Raw genomic sequence first — 23,609 nt, forward strand, 5'->3', positions numbered from 1 at the left:
GGTTAAATATATCTTACCATCTCTACCCATCTACGTGCCAGTTATGGTTTTATGGTTAAATATATCTTACCATCTCTACCAATCTACGTGCCAGTTATGGTTAAATATATCTTACCATCTCTACCCATCTACGTGCCAGTTATGGTTAAATATATCTTACCATCTCTACCCATCTACGTGCCAGTTATGGTTAAATATATCTTACCATCTCTACCCATCTACGTGCCAGTTATGGTTAAATATATCTTACCATCTCTACCCATCTACGTGCCAGTTATGGTTAAATATATCTTACCATCTCTACCCATCTACGTGCCAGTTATGGTTAAATATATCTTACCATCTCTACCCATCTACGTGCCAGTTATGGTTAAATATATCTTACCATCTCTACCCATCTACGTGCCAGTTATGGTTAAATATATCTTACCATCTCTACCCATCTACGTGCCAGTTATGGTTTTTATATTCACATTTCCGTGAAACAGTTTAATTGATAATAATCTCAAAATTATTTAGATCCAGCAGCATACCATCCTGCATACCACTGCTGGCTTGATTCTGAAGCTAAGCAGGGTTGGTCCTGGTCAGTCCCTGGATGGGAGACCAGATGCTGCTGGAAGTGGTGTTGGAGGGCCAGTAGGAGGCACTCTTTCCTCTGGTCTAAAATAATGGCACTGCCCTGTGCAGGGTGCGGTCTTTTGGATGGGATGTTAAATGGGTGTCCTGACTCTCTGAGGTCATTAAAGATCCCATGGCACTTATCGTAAGAGTAGGGGTGTTAACCCCGGTGTCCTGACTAAATTCCCAATCTGGCCCTCAAACCATCACGGTCACCTAATAATCCCCAGTTTACAATTGGCTCATTCATCTCCCTCCTCTCCCCTGTAACTATTCCCCAGGTTGTTGCTGCAAATGAGAATGTCTTCTCAGTCAACTTACCTGGTAAAATTCTAAAAATATATATATATAGTAGTCGTGTAGTTAATAAAAATTATAAAACCTAAAAAGTAACTTCTATTGCCATCTATGTCAAAATAGTCTACACGAAGCCAACAAATAAAAACATTGCAGTACGCAGCTCGAAAATATCCTATAAAATCCATTGTTGCAGACAGGCCACGTGTAGCCAAACTTGAAACCTTGTATCAACTATTAACTTGGGTCAGGCCAGAAGCTTGCACTAGCGAACTTGCAACATTGTGTAAAATATTCTGGTCCCTCAGAGAGAGAGTTTCCTCACCAGTGAGCTCGGGACAGACACAGCGGTAGACTATTCGCACAAGGGATAAGAAGCAGTGCTGGACTTGGGCAGGAGCTCACCGGAGCTGAGTACTGATATCTCACACGTTCTACTGCTTGAGCTCCGGTTCTTCTTATAGAATATTAGATCAGAAGTATTGAGGAGCTCCGACACCCAGAATGAGTACCGGAACCTATTTCAGTCCAAGTCAAGCACTGATAAGATACCGGAACCTATTTCAGTCCAAGTCAAGCACTGATAAGATACCGGAACCTATTTCAGTCCAAGTCAAGCACTGATAAGATACCGGAACCTATTTCAGTCCAAGTCAAGCACTGATAAGATACCGGAACCTATTTCAGTCCAAGTCAAGCACTGATAAGATACCGGAACCTATTTCAGTCCAAGTCAAGCACTGATAAGATACCGGAACCTATTTCAGTCCAAGTCAAGCACTGATAAGATACCGGAACCTATTTCAGTCCAAGTCAAGCACTGATAAGATACCGGAACCTATTTCAGTCCAAGTCAAGCACTGATAAGATACCGGAACCTATTTCAGTCCAAGTCAAGCACTGATAAGATACCGGAACCTATTTCAGTCCAAGTCAAGCACTGATAAGATACCGGAACCTATTTCAGTCCAAGTCAAGCACTGATAAGATACCGGAACCTATTTCAGTCCAAGTCAAGCACTGATAAGATACCGGAACCTATTTCAGTCCAAGTCAAGCACTGATAAGATACCGGAACCTATTTCAGTCCAAGTCAAGCACTGATAAGATACCGGAACCTATTTCAGTCCAAGTCAAGCACTGATAAGATACCGGAACCTATTTCAGTCCAAGTCAAGCACTGATAAGATACCGGAACCTATTTCAGTCCAAGTCAAGCACTGATAAGATACCGGAACCTATTTCAGTCCAAGTCAAGCACTGATAAGATACCGGAACCTATTTCAGTCCAAGTCAAGCACTGATAAGATACCGGAACCTATTTCAGTCCAAGTCAAGCACTGATAAGAAGTAATCAGAAAGGACTGATTTTTTTTAGGAGTTTAGTTTTTAGGAACTATTGTACTTCTCAAATGGACGATTTGCTTGCTCTTTGGAGGTGAATAAAACATTATTTTGAGAAGCGCCACAGGTCATTAGTGGTGGCGTGTTAAGACAATCAGAAAAACTATCAGATCCACAAAAGGGGCACATTTATTTGCCTACATTTTCGCACAGGCCAGGTAGCCCATAGGTCTACTTCTATGTGTAAATCAGGCCAGGTAGCCCATAGGTCTACTTCTATGTGTAAATCAGGCCAGGTAGCCCATAGGTCTACTTCTGTGTAAATCAGGCCAGGTAGCCCATAGGTCTACTTCTATGTGTAAATCAGGCCAGGTAGCCTATAGGCCTACTTCTATGTGTAAATCAGGCCAGGTAGCCTATAGGCCTACTTCTATGTGTAAATCAGGCCAGGTAGCCCATAGGCCTACTTCTATGTGTAAATCAGGCCAGGTAGCCCATAGGTCTACTTCTATGTGTAAATCAGGCCAGGTAGCCCATAGGCCTACTTCTGTGTATAAATTAGGCCAGGTAGCCCATAGGTCTACTTCTATGTGTAAATCAGGCCAGGTAGCCTATAGGCCTACTCCTATGTGTAAATCAGGCCAGGTAGCCCATAGGCCTACTTCTGTGTGTAAATCAGGCCAGGTAGCCTATAGGCCTACTTCAACGCGTGTGTCCTTCCTCAACATTGTCTTTTTGTTTGGAGGGCTCCTGTCAATGACAAAAAAAACTGTTTAAAAAAAGTATGAAATAAACCAAAAGTTGCTTCTCACACAAGTGTAGCATAGGTTGTGTGCTCTGCAAACAATCTGTCCAATCAGACAATGATAAAAATGGGAAGACTCAATATCATTATTTCCAATGCATTTACACAGGATTAGAAGTGATATAAATGAATGGTACATATACTACTGGTGATGTAAATGGGGGAATCGATATACACTAACAGATCAGAACGCAAACAGTTCACACAATAAAGTTATGAAACAATGAATGTGTACAAATTGGCAGGAGAGAGCAGTGCATTCTGGAGAGGAAGTGTACTGTGCATCTGGGCTGTGTGGTTAACCCGACGTCTGCATTGGTGGTACAACATTTACGTTGATACGGCCTGGGCAGAAGTCAGAGAAGTCATACTTCTGGAGCGTCGCAGAGCAGAGTCGTTGTCAACAAAGTGAGTTTGTGTTGAAAGACACATTTCCCCTCAGATTACACAGACCCACAAAGAATTTGAAAACAAATCTAACATTTTGATAGACTCCCATATCTACTGGGTGAAATACCACAGTGTGCCCTCACAGCAGCAATATTTATGACCTGTTGCCACACGAAAAGGGCAACCAGTGAAGAACAAAAACCCCATTGTAAATACAACCCATACGTGCTGTTTCGTACTTTAACTATTTGCACGGCGCTACAACACATGGAACTTGTGAGAGTAATGTTTACTGCTCACTTTTTACTGTTTATTTCACTTTTGTTTATTCTTTTCACTTGCTTTGCCAATGTTAAACATGTTACCCATGCCAATAAAGCCACATTGAGAGAGAGAGAGCGAGAGAGAGAGAGCGAGAGAGCAAGAGAGAGAGAGCGAGAGAGAAAGAACAGCTATACCACAGACTAGAAGGGAGGTAACCTCCCATAGTTATACCACAGACTAGAAGGGAGGTAACCTCCTGTAGCTATACCACAGACTAGAAGGGAGGTAACCTCCTGTAGCTATACCACAGACTAGAAGGGAGGTAACCTCCTGTAGCTATACCACAGACTAGAAGGGAGGTAACCCCTGTAGTTATACCAGACTAGAAGGGAGGTAACCCCTGTAGCTATACCACAGACTAGAAGGGAGGTAACCCCCTGTAGCTATACCACAGACTAGAAGGGAGGTAACCCCTGTAGCTATACCACAGACTAGAAGGGAGGTAACCCCCTGTAGCTATACCACAGACTAGAAGGGAGGTAACCCCCTGTAGTTATACCACAGACTAGAAGGGAGGTAACCCCCTGTAGCTATACCACAGACTAGAAGGGAGGTAACCTCCTGTAGCTATACCACAGACTAGAAGGGAGGTAACCTCCTGTAGCTATACCACAGACTAGAAGGGAGGTAACCTCCTGTAGCTATACCACAGACTAGAAGGGAGGTAACCTCCTGTAGCTATACCACAGGCTAGAAGGGAGGTAACCCCTGTAGTTATACCACAGACTAGAAGGAGGTAACCTCCTGTAGCTATACCACAGACTAGAAGGGAGGTAACCTCCTGTAGCTATACCACAGACTAGAAGGGAGGTAACCTCCTGTAGCTATACCACAGACTAGAAGGGAGGTAACCTCCTGTAGTTATACCACAGACTAGAAGGGAGGTAACCTCCTGTAGATATACCACAGACTAGAAGGGAGGTAACCTCCTGTAGCTATACCACAGACTAGAAGGGAGGTAACCTCCTGTTTGTCCAATTGGCCTCTTTTTGCTATGTAGTGCACTACTATTGTCCAGAGCCCTACTGGTCTCTTTTTGCTATGTAGTGCACTACTATTGTCCAGAGACCTACTGGCCTCTTTTTTCTATGTAGTGCACTACTATTGTCCAGAGCCCTACTGGCCTCTTTTTGCTATGTAGTGCACTACTATTGTCCAGAGACCTACTGGCCTCTTTTTGCTATGTAGTGCACTACTATTGTCCAGAGACCTACTGGCCTCTTTTTTCTATGTAGTGCACTACTATTGTCCAGAGCCCTACTGGCCTCTTTTTGCTATGTAGTGCACTACTATTGTCCAGAGACCTACTGGCCTCTTTTTGCTATGTAGTGCACTACTATTGTCCAGAGACCTACTGGCCTCTTTTTGCTATGTAGTGCACTACTATTGTCCAGAGACCTACTGGCCTCTTTTTGCTATGTAGTGCACTACTATTGTCCAGAGCCCTACTGGCCTCTTTTTGCTATGTAGTGCACTACTATTGTCCAGAGCCCTATTGGCCTCTTTTTGCTATGTAGTGCACTACTATTGTCCAGAGACCTACTGGCCTCTTTTTGCTATGTAGTGCACTACTATTGTCCAGAGCCCTACTGGCCTCTTTTTTCTATGTAGTGCACTACTATTGTCCAGAGCCCTACTGGCCTCTTTTTCTATGTAGTGCACTACTATTGTCCAGAGACCTACTGGCCTCTTTTTGCTATGTAGTGCACTACTATTGTCCAGAGCCCTACTGGTCTCTTTTTGCTATGTAGTGCACTACTATTGTCCAGAGACCTACTGGCCTCTTTTTTCTATGTAGTGCACTACTATTGTCCAGAGCCCTACTGGCCTCTTTTTGCTATGTAGTGCACTACTATTGTCCAGAGACCTACTGGCCTCTTTTTGCTATGTAGTGCACTACTATTGTCCAGAGACCTACTGGCCTCTTTTTTCTATGTAGTGCACTACTATTGTCCAGAGCCCTACTGGCCTCTTTTTGCTATGTAGTGCACTACTATTGTCCAGAGACCTACTGGCCTCTTTTTGCTATGTAGTGCACTACTATTGTCCAGAGACCTACTGGCCTCTTTTTGCTATGTAGTGCACTACTATTGTCCAGAGACCTACTGGCCTCTTTTTGCTATGTAGTGCACTACTATTGTCCAGAGCCCTACTGGCCTCTTTTTGCTATGTAGTGCACTACTATTGTCCAGAGCCCTATTGGCCTCTTTTTGCTATGTAGTGCACTACTATTGTCCAGAGACCTACTGGCCTCTTTTTGCTATGTAGTGCACTACTATTGTCCAGAGCCCTACTGGCCTCTTTTTTCTATGTAGTGCACTACTATTGTCCAGAGCCCTACTGGCCTCTTTTTCTATGTAGTGCACTACTATTGTCCAGAGCCCTACTGGCCTCTTTTGCTATGTAGTGCACTACTATTGTCCAGAGCCCTACTGGCCTCTTTTGCTACGTAGTGCACTACTTTTAACCAGGGCACTCTATCAAAAGTAGTGCACGATATAGGGAATAGGGTGCCATTTGGAATGCAGCTCAGTGTGTAGAAAAAATAACTCTGTTGACCCACAGACAGACATATTGGATCCAGATTTATTGCGTAACAGAACGGCAACTTATGGATGACTTGGTCTGGTCTGATCTGGTCTGAGGTGTGATGTTTCAACCCACTGTGGCCCAGTTGGAGCACGAGATGGGATGGGTCCGAGTTGGACGGCAGTGTTAATTAGAGACTATAACAAACTTTGGCTTCAAAAGATGAAAAGCCTTAAAAAGGCCAAGGAAAGACATCTGTTTTAGTTGTAAAATAAAACTGCCCTCGTCAGATGTGGCAGCGTTGGAAGGCAGTGTTGGAGACTTTAATAACTTTTCTTCAATGCTGAATAATAGCAGTTGTAAAGAAGCATCCAGGAACACCATAATGAGCAGCGCCCAGGCCCCGAGCAGCGCCCAGGCCCGAGCAGCGCCCAGGCCCCGAGCAGCGCCCAGGCCCCGAGCAGCGCCCAGGCCCCGAGCAGCGTCCAGGCCCCGAGCAGCGTCCAGGCCCCGAGCAGCGCGAGCAGCGCCCAGGCCCCGAGCAGCGCCCAGGCCCCGAGCAGCGCCCAGGCCCCGAGCAGCGCCCAGGCCCCGAGCAGCGCCCAGGCCCCGAGCAGCGACCAGGCCCCGAGCAGCGCCCAGGCCCCGAGCAGAGCCCAGGCCCCGAGCAGCGTCCAGGCCCCGAGCAGCGCCCAGGCCCCGAGCAGCGCCCAGGCCCCGAGCAGCGCCCAGGCCCCGAGCAGCGCCCAGGCCCCGAGCAGCGCCCAGGCCCCGAGCAGCGTCCAGGCCCCGAGCAGCGTCCAGGCCCCGAGCAGCGCCCAGGATATCAGTGAGGAAGAGGGGACGTGATAGCTGAAGACTGATACCCAGACTAACATTCCATTCCTGTCATTTACCAAAGACACGAGACATTCTCTCTTTAAATATGAACATTATATCATTAACGAGCTGGAGGAGATCAAAAGAATTGATCCTGATTCGATAACCCTCATAGCTATCCTCCAATCACAAAGGGTGATTGGCATTCTCTCAACCAGCTTCATACCACACCCCTTCGTGCCTTATTGCTTAGATCTATATGCGTGCCAGTGTGTGTATGTGTGTAGTCTCTTGAAACACAATCTATTCCTAGGGACTTCCTGCCACTTCCAAGAACCACAACATCATCAAGAAGCCTGTGTATGTGTGTGTATGTGTGTGTGTGTATGTGTGTGTGTATGTGTGTGTGTGTGTGTATATGTGTGTGTGTGTATATGTGTATATGTGTATATGTGTGTATGTGTATGTGTATGTGTGTGTGTGTGTGTGTGTGTGTGTGTGTGTGTGTGTGTGTGTGTGTGTAGGCTAAAGGAGAAGTTCAGAAATGTTCCCATTTGCTCCTATGAGGCTGCGCTCCAAAGACTCTCCAGTTGAACACTGATAATTACAGAGATGGAGTCAAGACCGGACCTATGTCCCAAAAACGGCACCCTATTCCCTATGTAGTGCACTACTTTTGACCAGGGCCCATAGGGAATAGGGCGCAATTTTGGACCTAAACCAGAACTTTCCAGGCCCATCTCTGACTAATTGGAGACTTCGGGAAGTGGTCCTGTTTCCAGACAGTCAAATAAAAGACTAAAGGGTCAGTATTGTGGTTGAGGCTTTGTTCCTGCCTCTGTATTTACGGTAAACACGAGGGACAGCAAAGTGCCGGGTTACAGGCAGAGTGAAATGGACAAATGGTTCACTTCTATTGGGTCTTCTAAATAACCACCAATCAGCTCAGGGCAGACACATCAGATCCACCAATCAGCTCAGGGCAGACACATCAGATCCACCAATCAGCTCAGGGCAGACATATCAGATCCACCAATCAGCTCAGGGCAGACATATCAGATCCACCAATCAGCTCAGGGCAGACACATCAGATCCACCAATCAGCTCAGGGCAGACATATCAGATCCACCAATCAGCTCAGGGCAGACATATCAGATCCACCAATCAGCTCAGGGCAGACACATCAGATCCACCAATCAGCTCAGGGCAGACACATCAGATCCACCAATCAGCTCAGGGCAGACACATCAGATCCACCAATCAGCTCAGGGCAGACACATCAGATCCACCAATCAGCTCAGGGCAGACACATCAGATCCACCAATCAGCTCAGGGCAGACACATCAGATCCACCAATCAGCTCAGGGCAGACACATCAGATCTACCAAAACAGGTCAGTGCTTACAGATATTTACCTACCAAACAGGTCAGTGCAGACAGATATTTACCACCAAACAGGTCAGTGCAGACAGATATTTACCACCAAACAGGTCAGTGCAGACAGATATTTATCACCAAACAGGTCAGTGGAGACAGATATTTATCACCAAAACAGGTCAGTGGAGACAGATATTTACCACCAAAACAAGGCCGGTGCAGACAGATATTTACCACCAAAACAAGGCCGGTGCAGACAGATATTTATCACCAAACAGGTCAGTGGAGACAGATATTTATCACCAAAACAGGTCAGTGGAGACAGGTCTTTATCACCAAAACAGGTCAGTGGAGACAGATATTTACCTACCAAACAGGTCAGTGCAGACAGATATTTACCACCAAAACAGGTTGTGTTCATTGCCAGGGGTTTCAGTTAAACTGATCTAAGCCCTATTACAGCAAAAACATGACGAGTCATTTAGTTCCAGGAAGTCATTTAGTTCCAGGAAGTCATTTAGTTCCAGGAAGTCATTTAGTTCCAGGAAGTCATTGCCGTCATCTCCTCCAATCACTAAAACTTTGGAAACCCAACTTGATGCGTTATTGTATTGTTGCTTAATAATATTATTTTCCCCGGAAGGGAGACGTCTCTGGAACAGTGGGTTAACCATTCCCTGTTTAAAGTTGTTATGGTAACGAGTAGGTGAGAGTTCTTTTCCACTGTTTGGGGCTGGGATGACTGTGTCAGAGTCAGAGTGTGTGGGTGTCAGTGTCCTGTCCCATCCGGGTCCGAGGGGGGGGGGGTAGGAATCCACTGCCAGGGAATGGGATCTGTGTGTGTCCTGTCCCATCCAGGGAATGGGAATAACATCTGTGTGAGTCGATGTGAGTGTGTCACTGTTTGGGGCTGGGTGTGTGTGTGTCCTGTCCCATCCGGGGGGAATCCACTGCCAGGAAATGGGATGTGTGTGTGTGTGTGTAAATTCAAGTGTTTGTGAGTGAAAGAGAGTGTGTGTGTGTCAGAGAGAAGAGTGACAGAGCGAGAGAGAGTGTTTTCAGGCCGTGGCTTCCTGCCACTCGCCCACATCAGAGTGTTGTGGGCGAGCGGTGTAGAGGTGTTGTGTCTACAAACATCTCAGATAAAACTCCAGGATCTGTTAATGGGTGTGACTGTCACTGCCCCCCTTCCAAATGAAACCCTATTCCCTATGTAGGGGGCCAACGGAACCCTATTCCCTATGTAGCGGGCCAACGGAACCCTATTCCCTATGTAGGGGGCCAACGGAACCCTATTCCCTATGTAGCGGGCCAACGGAACCCTATTCCCTATGTAGGGGGCCAACGGAACCCTATTCCCTATGTAGGGGCCAACGGAACCCTATTCCCTATGTAGGGGGCCAACGGAACACTATTCCCTATGTAGGGGGCCAACAGAACCCTATTCCCTATGTAGGGGGACAACGGAACCCTATTCCCTATGTAGCGGGCCAACTGAACCCTATTCCCTATGTAGGGGGCCAACGGAACCCTATTCCCTATGTAGGGGGCCAACGGAACCCTATTCCCTATGTAGGGGGCCAACGGAACCCTATTCCCTATGTAGGGGACAACGGAACCCTATTCCCTATGTAGCGGGCCAACGGAACCCTATTCCCTATGTAGCGGGCCAACGGAACCCTATTCCCTATGTAGGGGGCCAACGGAACCCTATTCCCTATGTAGGGGGCCAACGGAACCCTATTCCCTATGTAGCGGGCCAACGGAACCCTATTCCCTATGTAGCGGGCCAACGGAACCCTATTCCCTATGTAGGGGGCCAACGGAACCCTATTCCCTATGTAGCGGGCCAACGGAACCCTATTCCCTATGTAGCGGGCCACTTTTACCCAGGGGCCATTTGGGATGTACACTTTCACTGCCTTAGCTGTACACTTTCACTGGGGTCCCAACCACTCCATCCATCCATCCAGTCAGCCAGCCACTCAATCCATCCATCCATCCATCCATCCAGCTACTCCAGCCACTCCATCCATCCATCCATCCATCCATCCAGCTACTCCAGCCACTCAATCCATCCATCCATCCATCCATCCAGCTACTCCAGCCACTCCATCCATCCAGCCAGCCCGCCACTCCATCCATCCATCCATCCATCCATCCCGCCACTCCATCCATCCATCCCGCCACTCCATCCATCCATCCATCCCGCCACTCCATCCATCCATCCATCCCGCCACTCCATCCATCCATCCCGCCACTCCATCCATCCATCCATCCCGCCACACCATCCATCCATCCATCCAGCCACTCCATCCATCCATCCATCCAGCCACTCCATCCATCCATCCATCCAGCCAGCTACTCCAGCCATCCATCCATCCAGCCAGCTACTCCAGCCACTCCATCCATCCATCCATCCAGCCACTCAATCCATCCATCCATCCAGCCAGCTACTCCAGCCACTCCATCCATCCATCCATCCCGCCACTCCATCCATCCATCCCGCCACTCCATCCATCCATCCATCCCGCCACTCCATCCATCCATCCCGCCACTCCATCCATCCATCCATCCCGCCACTCCATCCATCCATCCATCCCGCCACTCCATCCATCCATCCATCCCGCCACTCCATCCATCCATCCATCCCGCCACTCCATCCATCCATCCATCCCGCCACTCCATCCATCCATCCATCCAGCCACTCCATCCATCCATCCAGCCACTCCATCCATCCATCCATCCATCCAGCCACTCCATCCATCCATCCATCCATCCATCCCGCCACTCCATCCATCCCGCCACTCCATCCATCCATCCATCCCGCCACTCCATCCATCCATCCATCCCGCCACTCCATCCATCCATCCATCCCGCCACTCCATCCATCCATCCATCCGCCACTCCATCCATCCATCCATCCAGCCACTCCATCCATCCATCCATCCAGCCACTCCATCCATCCATCCAGCCACTCCATCCATCCATCCATCCCGCCACTCCATCCATCCATCCCGCCACTCCATCCACCCAGCGACACCATCCATCCATCCAATAATCCTCTAAAGTCTCATTGCCACAACTCTCTCCAGACACAGTAGAACTCTGAAACTACATTTAAAAGGGGCAATCTGGGATTTAAAAAAACAACACCAGCGACCCACCCCGCCACTTGCTTAGGTAAACAGCTGTGGTCTGGAGAAATGTAACCACTGTTAAATCCATGGACAGCGCTATAGATGCTGACCGACCCTCTAGGAGATCAACACGATACTGTGAAACCGACACCGATGCACTTTGTCTGGATGAGTGGCACCACATCGTCGGACGGTCAGATGTATTCACTCAAACACACCTAAACACATTGGAAAGCTCTACAACACCAAGTCAGACTGGACCAAGGCTGTGGGTTTTGAAGTTACCGTACAGTGACAGAAGGGACAGATGGGTCTTATTGACTTTAAGAGACAACCCATGACGTCCCTCCACCCACGGTGACTAAGACAACCCACGATGTCCCTCCATCCACGGTGACTAAGACAACCCACGATGTCCCTCCATCCACGGTGACTAAGACAACCCACGATGTCCCTCCATCCACGGTGACTAAGACAACCCACGATGTCCCTCCATCCCACGGTGACTAAGAGACAACCCACGTTGTCCCTCCATCCCACGGTGACTAAGACAACCCACGATGTCCCTCCATCCCACGGTGACTAAGACAACCCACGATGTCCCTCCATCCCACGGTGACTAAGACAACCCACGATGTCCCTCCATCCCACGGTGACTAAGACAACCCACGATGTCCCTCCATCCCACGGTGACTAAGACAACCCACGACGTCCCTCCATCCCACGGTGACTAAGACAACCCACGACGTCCCTCCATCCCACGGTGACTAAGACAACCCACGACGTCCCTCCATCCACGGTGACTAAGACAACCCACGACGTCCCTCCAACCACGGTGACTAAGACAACCCACGACGTCCCTCCATCCACGGTGACTAAGACAACCCACGACGTCCCTCCATCCACGGTGACTAAGACAACCCACGACGTCCCTCCATCCACGGTGACTAAGACAACCCACGACGTCCCTCCATCCACGGTGACTAAGACAACCTACGACGTCCCTCCATCCCACGGTGACTAAGACAACCCACGACGTCCCTCCATCCACGGTGACTAAGACAACCCACGACGTCCCTCCATCCACGGTGACTAAGACAACCCACGACGTCCCTCCATCCACGGTGACTAAGACAACCTACGATGTCCCTCCATCCCACGGTGACTAAGACAACCCACGATGTCCCTCCATCCCACGGTGACTAAGAGACAACCCACGATGTCCCTCCATCCCAGGGTGACGAAGAGACAACCCACGACGTCCCTCCATCCCACGGTGACTAAGAGACAACCCACGACGTCCCTCCATCCACGGTGACTAAGACAACCCACGACGTCCCTCCATCCACGGTGACTAAGACAACCTACGATGTCCCTCCATCCCACGGTGACTAAGACAACCCACGATGTCCCTCCATCCCACGGTGACTAAGAGACAACCCACGATGTCCCTCCATCCCACGGTGACTAAGAGACAACCCATGACGTCCCTCCATCCCATGGTGACTAAGACAACCCACGATGTCCCTCCATCCCACGGTGACTAAGAGACAACCCACGATGTCCCTCCATCCCACGGTGACTAAGAGACAACCCACGATGTCCCTCCATCCCACGGTGACTAAGACAACCCACGACGTCCCTCCATCCCACGGTGACTAAGAGACAACCCACGATGTCCCTCCATCCACGGTGACTAAGAGACAACCCACGATGTCCCTCCATCCACGGTGACTAAGAGACAACCCACGATGTCCCTCCATCCATGGTGACTAAGACAACCCACGATGTCCCTCCATCCCACGGTGACTAAGACAACCCACGATGTCCCTCCATCCACGGTGACTAAGACAACCCACGATGTCCCTCCATCCACGGTGACTAAGAGACAACCCACGATGTCCCTCCATCCACGGTGACTAAGAGACAACCCACGATGTCCCTCCATCCACGGTGACTAAGAGACAACCCACGATGTCCCTCCATCCACGGTGACTAAGACACAACCCATGATGTCCCTCCATCCACGGTGACTAAGACAACCCACGATGTCCCTCCATCCCACGGTGACTAAGAGACAACCCACGATGTCCCTCCATCCCATGGTGACGAAGAGACAACCCACGATGTCCCTCCATCCCATGGTGACGAAGACACAACCCACGATGTCCCTCCATCCCACGGTGACTAAGAGACAACCCATGATGTCCCTCCATCCCATGGTGACGAAGACACAACCCACGTTGTCCCTCACTATCTCACCTCCCCTGGGAGTACATGCAGTCTCTGCTGGAGGACTCGAAGCCGTCTGGGTTCATGGAAACCAGGATGTGGACGCGGGTGCTGTTCAGGAGGCGGGTCACCAGCGGGTCGCTAAGGTAACCACGGGTCAGGTGATCGATCAGCTGGAGCAGGAGAACTCTGCCCACCACCTAAAAAAAGAGATGCATTGATACAGTTACAACCATAGAGATCCTATTGACTTAGTAGAAGGCCATGTCATGAACCCTCAAAGTTCCAGAACGGGAAGAAAATAAAAAGGCATGCGATGTCGGAAATTCTATAATAGAATTATAGTCAACCTAAAATATTGTCATATAATTATAAATACATTTTATACGGGAAGAAAATAAAAAGGCATGCGATATCGGAAATTCTATAATAGAATTATAGTCAACCTAAAATATTGTCATATAATTATAAATACTGGTGAATCCACATTCTACTGTCTGAGACCTTCCCCCCCCCACCACTACTGGTGAATCCACATTCTACTGTCTGAGACATTCCCCCCCACCACTACTGGTGAATCCACATTCTACTGTCTGAGACCCCCACTACTGGTGAATCCACATTCTACTGTCTGAGACCCCCCCACTACTGGTGAATCCACATTCTACTGTCTGAGACCCCCCAAAATACTGGTGAACCCACATTCTACTGTCTGAGACCCCCACTACTGGTGAACCCACATTCTACTGTCTGAGACTCCCCCCACTACTGGTGAATCCACATTCTACTGTCTGAGACCTTCCCCCCCCACCACTACTGGTGAATCCACATTCTACTGTCTGAGACCTACGCCCCCCCCACCACTACTGGTGAATCCACATTCTACTGTCTGAGACCTCCCCCCCCCCCCCCCCCCCACCACTACTGGTGAATCCACATTCTACTGTCTGAGACCTTCCCCCCACCCCCCACCACTACTGGTGAATCCACATTCTACTGTCTGAGACCTCCCCCCCCACCACTACTGGTGAACCCACATTCTACTGTCTGAGACCCCCCACTACTGGTGAATCCACATTCTACTGTCTGAGACCCCCCACTACTGGTGAATCCACATTCTACTGTCTGAGACCCCCACTACTGGTGAACCCACATTCTACTGTCTGAGACCCCCCACTACTGGTGAACCCACATTCTACTGTCTGAGACCCCCCACTACTGGTGAACCCACATTCTACTCTCTGAGACCTCCCCCCCCACTACTGGTGAATCCACATTCTACTGTCTGAGACCTTCCCCCCACCACTACTGGTGAACCCACATTCTACTGTCTGAGACCCCCACTACTGGTGAATCCACATTCTACTGTCTGAGACCTCCCCCCACCACTACTGGTGAACCCACATTCTACTGTCTGAGACCTTCCCCCCACCACTACTGGTGAATCCACATTCGACTGTCTGAGACCTCCCCCCCCACTACTGGTGAACCCACATTCTACTCTCTGAGACCCCCCCCACCACTACTGGTGAACCCACATTCTACTGTCTGAGACCCCCCCCCCCCCACTACTGGTGAACCCACATTCTACTCCGAGACCTCCCCCCACCACTACTGGTGAACCCACATTCGACTGTCTGAGACCCCCCCCACTACTGGTGAACCCACATTCTACTCTCTGAGACCTCCCCTTCCCCCCACTACTGGTGAACCCACATTCTACTGTCTGAGACCTCCCCCCACCACTACTGGTGAACCCACATTCTACTGTCTGAGACCTTCTCCCCCCACTACTGGTGAACCCACATTCTACTCTCTGAGACCTCCTCCCCCCCCACCACTACTGGTGAACCCACATTCTACTCTCTGAGACCACCCCTTCCCCCCACTACTGGTGAACCCACATTCTACTGTCTGAGACCTCCCCCCCCACCACTACTGGTGAACCCACATTCTACTGTCTGAGACCCCCCCACCACTACTGGTGAACCCACATTCTACTGTCTGAGACCCCCCCCCACCACTACTGGTGAACCCACATTCTACTGTCTGAGACCCGCCCACCACTACTGGTGAACCCACATTCTACTGTCTGAGACCTCCCCCCACTACTGGTGAACCCACATTCTACTCTGAGACCTTCCCCCCCCACCACTACTGGTGAACCCACATTCTACTCTCTGAGACCTCCCCCCCCCCACCACTACTGGTGAACCCACATTCTACTGTCTGAGACCTCCCCCCCACCACTACTGGTGAACCCACATTCTACTGTCTGAGACCTCCCCCCCCCCCCCCCCACTACTGGTGAACCCACATTCTACTGTCTGAGACATTCCCCCCCCTACCACCACTACTGGTGAACCCACATTCTACTCTGAGACCTGCCCCCCACCCCCACTACTGGTGAATCCACATTCTACTGTCTGAGACCCCCCACTACTGGTGAACCCACATTCTACTGTCTGAGACCCCCCACTACTGGTGAATCCACATTCTACTCTGAGACCCCCTCACTACTGGTGAATCCACATTCTACTCTCTGAGACCCCCACTACTGGTGAATCCACATTCTACTGTCTGAGAAATGTAGGCTCTTAAAAACCCTTGAGACCCCGCCATCCTTCCCTCCCACCATCCACCCCTCCCTCCGTCCCTCGGCTTGGATCTTAGCATGACAAATCCTCGTTGACCTTAAGACCAGCACGTATTTCCATTTAGTCTGAGATTGATCAAATCTGCCCTCTCAAAAGATCTGCTACTTACTAACCAACCAGCTAAACTAATCCTCTACACAGTTAATGTGGTCCTGCTGTTAACCAACCAGCTAAACTAATCCTCTACATGGTTAATGTGGTCCTGCTGTTAACCAACCAGCTAAACTAATCCTCTACACGGTTAATGTGGTCCTGCTGTTAACCAACCAGCTAAACTAATCCTCTACACGGTTGTGGTCCTGCTGTTAACCAACCAGCTAAACTAATCCTCTACACGGTTAGTGGTCCTGCTGTTAACCAACCAGCTAAACTAATCCTCTACATGGTTAATGTGGTCCTGCTGTTAACCAACCAGCTAAACTAATCCTCTACAAGGTTAATGTGGTCCTGCTGTTAACCAACCAGCTAAACTAATCCTCTACACAGTTAATGTGGTCCTGCTGTTAACCAACCAGCTAAACTAATCCTCTACATGGTTAATGTGCTAAACTAATCCTCTACACAGTTAGTGTGGTCCTGCTGTTAACCAACCAGCTAAACTAATCCTCTACACGGTTAGTGGTCCTGCTGTTAACCAACCAGCTAAACTAATCCTCTACATGGTCACCCCCGACGCCGCAGTCGACCCCCGACGCCGCAGTCGGCCCCGACGCCGCAGTCGACCCCCGACGCCACAGTCGACCCCCGACGCCGCAGTCGACCCCCGACGCCACAGTCGACCCCCCGACGCCACAGTCGGCCCCCCCGACGCCACAGTCGACCCCCCGACGCCACAGTCGACCCCCGACGCCACAGTCGACCCCCCCGACGCCACAGTCGACCCCCCGACGCCACACTCTACATGGTTAATGGGGTCCTGCTGTTAACCAACCAGCTAAACTAATCCTCTACACAGTTAATGTGGTCCTGCTGTTAACCAACCAGCTAAACTAATCCTCTACACGGTTAGTGGTCCTGCTGTTAACCAACCAGCTAAACTAATCCTCTACATGGTTAATGGGGTCCTGCTGTTAACCAACCAGCTAAACTAATCCTCTACATGGTTAATGTGGTCCTGCTGTTAACCAACCAGCTAAACTAATCCTCTACATGGTTAATGTGGTCCTGCTATTAACCAACCAGCTAAACTAATCCTCTACACGGTTAATGTGGTCCTGCTGTTAACCAACCAGCTAAACTAATCCTCTACATGGTTAATGTGGTCCTGCTGTTAACCAACCAGCTAAACTAATCCTCTACACGGTTAGTGGTCCTGCTGTTAACCAACCAGCTAAACTAATCCTCTACATGGTTAATGTGCTAAACTAATCCTCTACACAGTTAATGTGGTCCTGCTGTTAACCAACCAGCTAAACTAATCCTCTACACGGTTAGTGGTCCTGCTGTTAACCAACCAGCTAAACTAATCCTCTACATGGTTAATGTGGTCCTGCTGTTAACCAACCAGCTCAACTAATCCTCTACATGGTTAATGTGGTCCTGCTGTTAACCAACCAGCTAAACTAATCCTCTACACGGTTAGTGGTCCTGCTGTTAACCAACCAGCTAAACTAATCCTCTACATGGTCGACCCCCGACGCCGCAGTCGACCCCGACGCCACAGTCGACCCCCCGACGCCGCAGTCGACCCCCCCGACGCCGCAGTCGACCCCGGACGCCGCAGTCGACCCCCCTACGCCGCAGTCGACCCCCGACGCCGCAGTCGACCCCCGACGCCACAGTCGACCCCCCCGACACCGCAGTCGACCCCCAGACGCCAGTCAACCCCCGACGCCACAGTCGACCCCCAGACGCCAGTCAACCCCCCCGACGCCACAGTCGACCCCCAGACGCCAGTCAACCCCCCCGACGCCACAGTCGACCCCCAGACGCCAGTCGACCCCCAGACGCCACAGTCGACCCCCCGACACCGCAGTCGACCCCCCCCCGACGCCGCAGTCAACCCCCCCGACGCCGCAGTCAACGCCCCCGACGCCGCAGTCGACCCCGACGCCAGTCGACCCCCGACACCACAGACAACCCCGACACCACAGACAACCCCCCCGACGCCAGTCAACCCCCGACGCCGCAGTCGACCCCCCTACACCACAGTCGACCCCCGACGTCGCAGTCGACCCCCCGACGCCGCAGTCGACCCCCCCGACGCCGCAGTCGCCCCCCCGACGCCGCAGTCGCCCCCCGACTCCGCAGTCGACCCCCCGACGCCAGTCGACCCCCGACACCACAGTCAACCCCCCTGACACCGCCACTATAGTCATACTAACCAGACTAGTACACCACTGACAACATATTTGAACTGTTCAAGCCCTCAAGATAGATGGGACAAACTTCAAAACAGAGAAACAACTCATTAGAAGACAGCTGAGATGTGAAGAGTTTGGTTCCAGGTTAATAGCATTGGACCAAGGTTAAAAATGCCCCGGTACAAGTTGTTCTTGATTTGCTAAGACATTGTGGATGGACCACCATTACGGGAAGCTCTGTATGTGTGATTGAAGAGGAGTCATCATCGTTTTAGAGGGTTTCGTTCGCCAAGTCCCATCTCTATATTCAAATGAGTCTATAAGTCCAATGATTCTGTGCCAAACATGTCAGTTTTGGGGGCAGTGTCACCTGTTTTGAAGAGGCTGAATAACATGTGAAGAAAGGAGCACGATGAGTTTATTTAATTTCTCCTCAATCTGCCGAGGAGAAGGAACGTAGATCACCTACTGGTCCAAAGATCAAACACACAGAATGGTTAACTCCCGTTAGTAATGACTGTCACAAATAGAAAACCCTGGCTAGAACTCCAGAGCTTCCGGAACTAGAATCAGGGGAGCTAACGGAATTCATATGGTTCCATCCCTAAGCAACAGCACATTGTAGTTCCATTGTGTCTCCGTCCACTGAGCACTGTGGTATTCTAGAATGCTCCATTCTATTCAGGCTACAACAGTGGAGCACGGCTAGCCCTGAGGCCTAGTCTTCAAAATGGATAGTCAGAGAGAAAAATGAATGAGTGTGTGTGTGTGTGTACCCCTCAGAGCAGCAGAACATGTCCTATGTGCCCCCAGGTGAAGTAGAGGCAGTGTGACATCGCCGTGACATCGCTCTGCTACATCCCAGCTGGGGGGAAATGAGAGGAAAGACCTCATCTGGTATCTCTTAACCATGTCCATTCAGCTTAGAGGAAGGAGCTACAGCAATATTACATCCTATTCCCTATACAGGGCACTACTTTACAGTAGAGCCCAGGGTCCTGGTCAGTAGTGCCCTACATAGTGGATAGGATGCTATTTGTGACGATCCTTAAGGCTGCTCCTGGGGACTGTCTGACTACTGATCTACGCTGAGATTTGGAAGTCTAGTTACAGTGAAGCCTGGAGGGGATGGAGGAGGGGGTTTAGGTCCCTCAGTCCCAAGTGCTGGCCCAGTCAGAGAGGGGCAGTAGCGCTGGCCCAGTCAGAGAGGGGAGTAGCGCTGGCCCAGTCAGAGAGGGGAGTAGCGCTGGCCCAGTCAGAGAGGGGAGTAGCGCTGGCCCAGTCAGAGAGGGGAGTAGCGCTGGCCCAGTCAGAGAGGGGGAGTAGCGCTGGCCCAGTCAGAGAGGGGAGTAGCGCTGGCCCAGTCAGAGAGGAGGAGTAGCGCTGGCCCAGTCACAGAGGGGCAGTAGGGCTGGCCCAGTCAGAGAGGGGGAGTAGCGCTGGCCCAGTCAGACAGGGGAGTAGCGCTGGCCCAGTCAGACAGGGGGAGTAGCGCTGGCCCAGTCAGAGAGGGGAGAGCGCTGGCCCTGTCCGATAGGAGGAGTAACGCTGGCCCCGTCCGATAGGAGGAGTAACGCTGGCCCCGTCCGATAGGAGGAGTAACGCTGGCCCTGTCTGATAGGAGTAACGCTGGCCCCGTCCGATAGGAGGAGTAACGCTGGCCCCGTCCGATAGGAGGAGTAACGCTGGCCCCGTCCGATAGGAGGAGTAACGCTGGCCCAGTCTGATAGGAGTAACGCTGGCCCTGTCTGATAGGAGGAGTAACGCTGGCCCTGTCTGATAGGAGAGTAACGCTGGCCCTGTCTGATAGGAGGAGTAACGCTGGCCCTGTCTGATAGGAGGAGTAACGCTGGCCCTGTCTGATAGGAGGAGTAACGCTGGCCCTGTCTGATAGGAGGAGTAGCGCTGGCCCTGTCTGATAGGAGTAACGCTGGCCCCGTCTGATAGGAGGAGTAACGCTGGCCCTGTCTGATAGGAGGAGTAATGCTGGCCCTGTCTGATAGGAGGAGTAACGCTGGCCCTGTCTGATAGGAGGAGTAACGCTGGCCCTGTCTGATAGGGGAGGAGTAGCGCTGGCCCTGTCTGATAGGAGGAGTAACGCTGGCCCTGTCTGATAGGAGTAATGCTGGCCCTGTCTGATAGGAGTAATGCTGGCCCTGTCTGATAGGAGTAATGCTGGCCCTGTCTGATAGGAGTAATGCTGGCCCTGTCTGATAGGAGTAATGCTGGCCCTGTCTGATAGGAGGAGTAACGCTGGCCCTGTCTGATAGGAGTAACGCTGGCCCTGTCCGATAGGAGGAGTAACGCTGGCCCTGTCTGATAGGAGGAGTAACGCTGGCCCTGTCTGATAGGAGGAGTAACGCTGGCCCTGTCTGATAGGAGGAGTAACGCTGGCCCTGTCTGATAGGAGGAGTAATGCTGGCCCTGTCTGATAGGAGGAGACAGCTAACGCTGGCCCTGTCTGATAGGAGGAGTAACGCTGGCCCTGTCCGATAGGAGGAGTAACGCTGGCCCTGTCTGATAGGAGGAGTAACGCTGGCCCTGTCTGATAGGAGTAACAACGCTGGCCCTGTCCGATAGGAGGAGTAACGCTGGCCCTGTCTGATAGGAGGAGTAACGCTGGCCCCGTCTGATAGGAGGAGTAATGCTGGCCCTGTCTGATAGGAGGAGTAACGCTGGCCCTGTCTGATAGGAGGAGTAACGCTGGCCCTGTCTGATAGGAGGAGTAACGCTGGCCCTGTCTGATAGGAGGAGTAATGCTGGCCCTGTCTGATAGGAGGAGTAACGCTGGCCCTGTCTGATAGGAGGAGTAACGCTGGCCCCGTCTGATAGGAGGAGTAATGCTGGCCCGTCTGATAGGAGGAGTAATGCTGGCCCCGTCTGATAGGAGGAGTAACGCTGGCCCTGTCTGATAGGAGGGAGTAATGCTGGCCCTGTCTGATAGGAGGAGTAACGCTGGCCCTGTCTGATAGGGGGAGGAGTAACGCTGGCCCCGTCTGATAGGAGGAGTAACGCTGGCCCCGTCTGATAGGAGGAGTAATGCTGGCCCTGTCTGATAGGAGGAGTAACGCTGGCCCCGTCTGATAGGAGGAGTAATGCTGGCCCTGTCTGATAGGAGTAATGCTGGCCCTGTCTGATAGGAGGAGTAACGCTGGCCCTGTCTGATAGGAGGAGTAACGCTGGCCCTGTCTGATAGGAGGAGTAACGCTGGCCCTGTCTGATAGGAGGAGTAATGCTGGCCCCGTCTGATAGGAGTAATGCTGGCCCCGTCTGATAGGAGTAATGCTGGCCCTGTCTGATAGGGAGGAGTAACGCTGGCCCTGTCTGATAGGAGGAGTAACGCTGGCCCTGTCTGATAGGAGGAGTAACGCTGGCCCTGTCTGATAGGAGGAGTAATGCTGGCCCCGTCTGATAGGAGTAATGCTGGCCCCGTCTGATAGGAGTAAAGCTGGCCCTGTCTGATAGGAGGAGTAACGCTGGCCCTGTCTGATAGGAGGAGTAACGCTGGCCCTGTCTGATAGGAGGAGTAACGCTGGCCCTGTCTGATAGGAGGAGTAACGCTGGCCCTGTCAGATAGGAGGAGTAACGCTGGCCCTGTCTGATAGGAGGAGTAACGCTGGCCCTGTCTGATAGGAGGAGTAGCGCTGGCCCTGTCTGATAGGAGTAACGCTGGCCCCGTCTGATAGGAGGAGTAACGCTGGCCCTGTCTGATAGGAGGAGTAACGCTGGCCCTGTCTGATAGGAGGAGTAACGCTGGCCCTGTCTGATAGGAGGAGTAACGCTGGCCCCGTCTGATAGGAGGAGTAATGCTGGCCCCGTCTGATAGGAGGAGTAATGCTGGCCCTGTCTGATAGGAGGAGTAACGCTGGCCCTGTCTGATAGGAGGAGTAATGCTGGCCCTGTCTGATAGGAGGAGTAATGCTGGCCCTGTCTGATAGGAGGAGTAACGCTGGCCCTGTCTGATAGGAGGAGTAACGCTGGCCCTGTCTGATAGGAGTAACGCTGGCCCTGTCCGATAGGAGGAGTAACGCTGGCCCTGTCTGATAGGAGGAGTAACGCTGGCCCTGTCTGATAGGAGGAGTAACGCTGGCCCTGTCTGATAGGAGGAGTAACGCTGGCCCTGTCTGATAGGAGGAGTAACGCTGGCCCTGTCTGATAGGAGGAGTAACGCTGGCCCTGTCTGATAGGAGGAGTAATGCTGGCCCTGTCTGATAGGAGGAGTAATGCTGGCCCTGTCTGATAGGAGGAGTAACGCTGGCCCTGTCTGATAGGAGGAGTAACGCTGGCCCCGTCTGATAGGAGGAGTAATGCTGGCCCTGTCTGATAGGAGGAGTAATGCTGGCCCTGTCTGATAGGAGGAGTAACGCTGGCCCCGTCTGATAGGAGGAGTAATGCTGGCCCGTCTGATAGGAGGAGTAACGCTGGCCCTGTCTGATAGGAGGAGTAACGCTGGCCCCGTCTGATAGGAGGAGTAATGCTGGCCCTGTCTGATAGGAGTAACGCTGGCCCTGTCTGATAGGAGGAGTAACGCTGGCCCCGTCTGATAGGAGGAGTAATGCTGGCCCTGTCTGATAGGAGTAATGCTGGCCCTGTCTGATAGGAGGAGTAACGCTGGCCCTGTCTGATAGGAGGAGTAGCGCTGGCCCTGTCTGATAGGAGTAACGCTGGCCCCGTCTGATAGGAGGAGTAACGCTGGCCCTGTCTGATAGGAGGAGTAACGCTGGCCCTGTCTGATAGGAGGAGTAACGCTGGCCCCGTCTGATAGGAGGAG

General features: G+C 51.3%; 1 protein-coding gene across 1 annotated transcript in view; it reads right to left on the bottom strand.

The window, feature by feature from the left end:
- Nucleotides 1-23,609, bottom strand: part of LOC135529152 (carboxypeptidase M-like) — a 102,904-nt gene that overhangs the window by 43,394 nt on the left and 35,901 nt on the right. The window contains exon 4 of the mRNA XM_064958026.1: nucleotides 13,909-14,078. Coding sequence (XP_064814098.1) covers nucleotides 13,909-14,078 — 170 coding nt within the window. The remainder of the gene's footprint in view (nucleotides 1-13,908; nucleotides 14,079-23,609) is intronic.

Source organism: Oncorhynchus masou, unplaced genomic scaffold, assembly GCF_036934945.1.
Source record: "Oncorhynchus masou masou isolate Uvic2021 unplaced genomic scaffold, UVic_Omas_1.1 unplaced_scaffold_1106, whole genome shotgun sequence".
Taxonomy (NCBI): domain Eukaryota; kingdom Metazoa; phylum Chordata; class Actinopteri; order Salmoniformes; family Salmonidae; genus Oncorhynchus; species Oncorhynchus masou.